This window comes from Carlito syrichta, unplaced genomic scaffold (genome assembly GCF_000164805.1).
Source record: "Carlito syrichta isolate Samal-C Ts95f unplaced genomic scaffold, Tarsius_syrichta-2.0.1 Scaffold308806, whole genome shotgun sequence".
In the NCBI taxonomy this organism is placed as follows: Eukaryota; Metazoa; Chordata; class Mammalia; order Primates; family Tarsiidae; genus Carlito; species Carlito syrichta.
In genome coordinates this window covers 493819-499349 of record NW_007252902.1, presented here as the reverse complement: position 1 = coordinate 499349, position 5531 = coordinate 493819, and the positions used below count along the sequence as shown (strand labels likewise).

The following is a 5531-nucleotide window of genomic DNA, read 5'->3' as shown; positions in this document are numbered from 1 at the left end:
GGAAGGATCGCCGGAGCCCAGCAGGTTGAGGCTGCGGTGGCCGGGAGCAGCCACTGCACTCCAGTCTGGGTGACAGAGTGAGACTCCAACTCAAAAAAAAGAGAGAGAAATTCTTCAGGGTGCTGAGCAACTCCACCCTTTTAGCTGATCAAGCCATCAGATGACAAGATTAAAGGAAGAGCAAGTTTTAGGGAACAGGGAGAAATCAAGAGGCATCAGGCAACTGCACATAGAAGTATATTTCAAAGGACTGCTCCGTTGGCAATATAAATTGGGTAGTTGTCAGCATATTACTTAAGAAACCCAAGTTCATATATTTATTATAGAAGCAACATGTAGTGGTCAAAGGACAGTAATGAAATGAGATTGAAGTTTGCCTGGCTGGAGCAATGAAATACAACATGTCCTTGACATTTCTTAGAGACTGACCATGAGAACTATCAATCCTCCCATTCCATCATGTTTTCCAGAAATAAAGAATGTTACTGTAATTGGACACTTCATTCAAGGATATTTACACCAAGAAGTTTTATCACTTTGAGGGGTTTTTGTTGTGTTGTTTTGAGACAGTCTTGCCCTGCTGCCCAAGCTGGTGTGATCATAGCTCACTGCAGCCTAGAACTCCTGGGCTCAAGCAATCCTCCCATCTTAGGCTCCTGAGGTACCTGGGACTACAGGCAAATGCCACCACATCCAGCTAATTTTTGTATTTTTTATAGAGATGGGGGTCTCACTAGGTTGCCAAGGCTAGTTGTGAATTCCTCGAGCAATCCTCTTGCCTCAGCCTCTCAAAGTACAGGGATTACCGGCGTGAGCCACCAAGCCTAGCCTACTTTGAGAGTTACTGAACACACCATGACTACTTGAAAACAAAGCCATGTTGTAATGCTGGATGTCTAGCTAAGTCCTCTCACCAGCTAAGTGAGCACACCATTCTCAGAGCTCACAATTCAAAGCTGTGCCTCAGCAAAATTCTAATTTACTACATCACAAAAATTCTGGGTCAGTGAAGACGAGTCAATGTGGCAAGGGGAAAAGTCCTTGAATGCCAGTATCTACGATATATAACCAAAAATTTGAGTTGAAAAGCATAAAAGACAATAGACCCACAAGTAAGACCAAATAACTTTTGAAAAAATTTTGTCCCTTCTTAGCCAGGAGATGTTATCAGGTAAAAATGGCAGATTCAATGAAGTACTTTCTTCTTTCCATATTGCAAAAACTCTCCTTCACAAAGCAGAAAAAATTTGCAATTACCAGGTATACCATGGACAAGTTCAACAATGTAATTAAGAAAAGTAAACAGTCTAATGTTTATAGTAAGATTATGTTTTTTAAAGGTCTGATATCCACCAGATAAACACAACTCCTAAAAGGGGACATGGCAATCCAGCACAGGAAAGTGAGGGAAAACCATGAAAGGAATGAAGGGGAAGTAACCTCAGAACTGAGGTAAGTTATAGTAAATATCCTTTTACATTTGAGAGCACAAAATCATCAGATTTAGAAGGGAAGACCTGGAAGCCACAGCCCAGTCCCGGCTCTTCTCCTCCAGTCTTATCCTAGCACAGCTTGACTTAAATCTGTATGGCAACTCTTAGTGCCAGTCTACATCTTCACTTCTGTTTAATAACCTACACCCCCATCCACCTCATCTACTGCAACAGAAACAAAGTCAAACCCAACAAGCAAAGAAGACAAAGTCTTCTGAAACATTCAGTAGGTTCTAACTCACTCTTTGGCCTATCAAGTCTCTGGTCTCACTAAATCTATCAAGTTTTATTAAGAAAAGAAAACCAGCAAGTCTGATCAAAGGATCAAAGACACTTACCAACTGGTCTGGATTAAGCTGCTCTCCACTTTTCAGGCGATCCTTGTAATCTTCCAGTTTGAGCTACAAAAGAGAAACTTGTATCTACTATAGTCTCATATGAAATTCTGAAGCAAATAAACTAAATGCTAGACCTTGCATTTATAAAAACAAAGTTCTTGAAGTAAGCTAGTAATCTGCAAGACTATCATTTTACTACAAGGTATACAGCAATTGTAGATGAGTTCTAGTCAGGAGGCAAAAAAAATAACATAAGTCTGGAATGATTAAAGCTAAGTAGTAATAAAGCCTTTTTTTTTTCTTAATGGTCTCAGACTACTTAACCAACAGGGACTTACCTTGTCAATCATATACCACCAATTCAGTGGTGCTCAATTAGGGACAATTTTGTCCCCCAGAGGTATTTGGCAATGTCTGGAGATATTTCTGGTTATCACAACTTGGAAGGTGGAAGAGAGAAGAGTGCTACTTGTACCTTGTAGGCAGAGGTCAAGGATGCGGCTAAACATCCTAAAATGTACAAACAGCCCTTCACAACAAAGAACTATCCAGTACAAAATGCCAATGGTGTCAAGGTTGAGAAGTCTTACTTTAACCTCAGGCTTAAACTATTATTAGTTCAGTTACTAGTTGAATTATGTGGCAATTTCCCAATAGGAAACTTTCCATTGGAAGTACAGAAATGTGAAAATTTTGTTTGTTTGTTTGTTTTTTTAAAAACAAGGTTATTGAAATGACAGAGAGCAGCCTGGGCTGGTCTCTAGGAAAAACAGCAGCCTAAAAGATTTCTTTTCTAGCATTATAGCAGCCTCAACTCGAAGTTATTTTTCATATGAAACTTAACATAAACATATGAAAAATAAATCACATTTATTTTTAATGATACAAACTCACTGTGGTATTCTAAATCATTTTGTAGGCACTATCGCATTGGCTTTATCGTCTCAAAATGCTTTCCTAGAAGCTTGAAACAAAGTAGTAGAACTATTAGATAGGTATTCCAAAAAAAAGCTTTTTTTTTTTTTTTTTTGAGTCAGATCTCACTCTGTCACCCAGGCTACAGTGCAGTGGCATGCTCACAACCATCGCCACCGCAGCCTCAACCTGCTGGGCTCAGGCAATCCTTCCACTTCAGCCTTTCAAGTAGCTGGAACCACAGGTGCTCGTCACCACATCTGGCTAATTTTTTTATTTATTGTAGAGACAAGGTCTCACCAAGTTGCCTAAGCTGCTCTCGAACCCCTGGGCTCAGGCAATTCTCTTGCCTCTGCCTCCCAAAGTGCTGGGATTACAGGCATGAACGACCATGCCTGGCTGGTATTCAAAATTGAAGAGGTACTATCATTAAGCTAGAGTGTAAGTGCACTTATGTGTAGTTCCTCCACCTGAGGCAGTTTCCAACAATAGATTCCACTTTGGTTTTCATAGTGGTAGGGAATCTGTGCTGACCTGGCACACTCACCTTATCACACTGTGATCAACTGCACACATTCAAAATTAAATGGTGAGAGCTACAGAGAAGCTCCACTTGCCCTTCTTTACTACTTTCCTAGCTTAAAAAAAAAAAGGAAAAGAGTCAACCCAGACTCTTAAAAACCTCTTTAACCCTCCATTAAAAGCAACTTAAGAGTACATAGGTCCAGATAGTCATTCAACCTTACCTGTCAAAAGCAGAAGAGAATCATAACACAAAGCAACATGCAGTACCGTTTCACAGGCTACATGACTCAGGAAATGAGGAAGGACTTAGATCTTTACACCAGCATTTACTGGAATGTTAGGTTGATTGTAACTCCTGGTTCTCTTTCCAAGGCTGTCTACAACACCTCCACCTACCAATCTTAAACCGTCACCTAGCAACATGAAAATGAGTGCTAAAACATTTTCTAGTTCTACTGTGGCTAAAGCTTCCAATGACTGCAGCAGCTATACTGCAATACCAACTGCTGCAGAAAGTCACAAGGAAAACAAGCTTAAAAATCAGGCTATTAACTCATCTGTGAAAAGAAACATTAATACTACACTCAAGGACTTAAGCTGACCTAAAATAGCTAGCTCTTAAAGTATGTCAACAGAAGCATGCATAATCATCTTACTATGAAGAATACTTTTATTCAGTTGTGTTGACAAATAAAACAGAAAATGTTTAATACTTCCAATATTTAGCATGCTTGTTTAACTGTTTCAAAGCAGCTAAACACCAAGGCTGGTTAAATCTTTAGGAAGGAACACCTATGAGCCCTGAGAGAAAAATGTCACCTCCTTAACCTTTAATATCATGCATATACAGGGCTGGGAGAAAAAAAAAAGTTACCTTCTTTTTCTCGATGTTTCTAATTTTGTGTTTAAGGCATATGAGTCCATTATCAATATAGGTCTCATATGCTTGGGAAGGAGATGCAGCAGAACTGAGAGTAGACTGCAGGGGGCTCAAGCCCCGCTGGCTTTCCCCATGCTGACTGTGGTTCACTTGGGGCTTGGCTGACTTCATATTCCCCTCTCTTCCCTCCTCTGAATGGCCTGAAGGTGACTGGTAACCAAAAGGGGATGAAGAGAGTTGCACCATTGAAACAGATGAGGCTGAAGGGGGGGAGGGGAAAGTTAAGTAAAAAATTAGGACTAGACAGCCAAGCGTTAACTTCCCTGGAAAGTGTAGACCCAACTCTGTACAATTATTTTCCATAGAAGTGAGCTCAGAAGCCAGTGGTGCCTCAGCTACTGTACTTCCATCCTGCTACTTTTAAAGTAATTAGTGCCAAGCACTAGACATTAAAGACAGCCTTTGCGTAGGCAAAAATCTACACTATAGAGGATGGTTCCAGAAATTTGATTTTCTACATAGGAAGGAAGAACTGCTAATCAAGCAATAGCTTCAGAGCTCCTCGCCTCTCATGCGGGCAAAGCACATTCTGAATAATTCCCATGGGCAAGTGATGACACCAAAAGAAAAAGCTGTCCGCACTGGGACCTTAAGGCAGCCATTGGAACCTCTTTACATGACCCCTCGCCACCAGCCCCAACCAACTTCCATCATGTACATCTAAAAGGAAATCCCAAACTCACAGGATTCTTTTAGAGTTCTAGGCAAACCAGTAGCTTCTTGAACAAGAAAGCTACCTCCCCTTTGATTGCTCTGGGCCTACAAGGCAATCCGTCAACACGGGACGTTTGTAGCCAGGTGTCTCTCTCAACCTGCGAGCACCTCGCTTTGATTTTCGGTTGTTTTGTTTAGACTCACCCACAACCGCTCACACCCCACCGGTCTAAGAGCTCATTCTAGCGAGGCTTCTCCGGCCCTCACCAGTGGTACCGAGGTATCCGCCCCTACACCTCCATCTCACTCCCCTTGGAGCATCCCCAAAGCAAGGGCACAGTGGCCCCGTGCGCGCCAGCGCCGCTCCCCTCAAGTGCCCAGAAGGGCCTGCAAGAGGCGCCCCCCTACCGACCCCCGCCCTTCCCACAGCCCTTGGGACGCCGGGGCCACTCCTGCAAGGGCCCTGGGAAAGCCGACCTGGAAGAAAGCGCTCGAGCCGCTGCCCTCGAGGGCCCCGCCCCGCCCCGGGGATGTCGAGCCGCCCCTCCGCCTCGCCGGCCGCCCAAGCCCGCCCACCCCCGCCGGGCCGGCCGCCTCCCTCCGCCGCGCCGCCGAGGCCGCCGGAGCCCGGCTTCACCTCCCCAGGCCGCCGCTGCCGCAGCGCGG

The 5531-nt window shown here is 43.6% G+C and overlaps 1 protein-coding gene across 15 annotated transcripts in view; it reads right to left on the bottom strand.

Moving 5' to 3' along the window:
* CAPRIN2 (caprin family member 2) overlaps positions 1–5525 on the bottom strand; it is a 51723-nt gene extending 46198 nt beyond the window's left edge. For 10 of the 15 annotated variants that reach the window (XM_021716403.1, XM_021716404.1, XM_021716401.1 and 7 more), the window contains exons 1-2: positions 4146–5011; positions 1832–1894 (exon numbers count right to left, since the gene is read on the bottom strand). In XM_021716403.1, coding sequence (XP_021572078.1) covers positions 1832–1894; positions 4146–4514 — 432 coding nt within the window. In that variant the 5' untranslated portion in view covers positions 4515–5011. Of the gene's footprint in view, positions 1–1831; positions 1895–4145; positions 5277–5433 lie in introns of those variants that run through there. The other 5 variants (XM_021716407.1, XM_021716409.1, XM_021716413.1 and 2 more) reach the window with 4 other exon arrangements.
* Between the last annotated feature and the right edge of the window lie 6 nt (positions 5526–5531).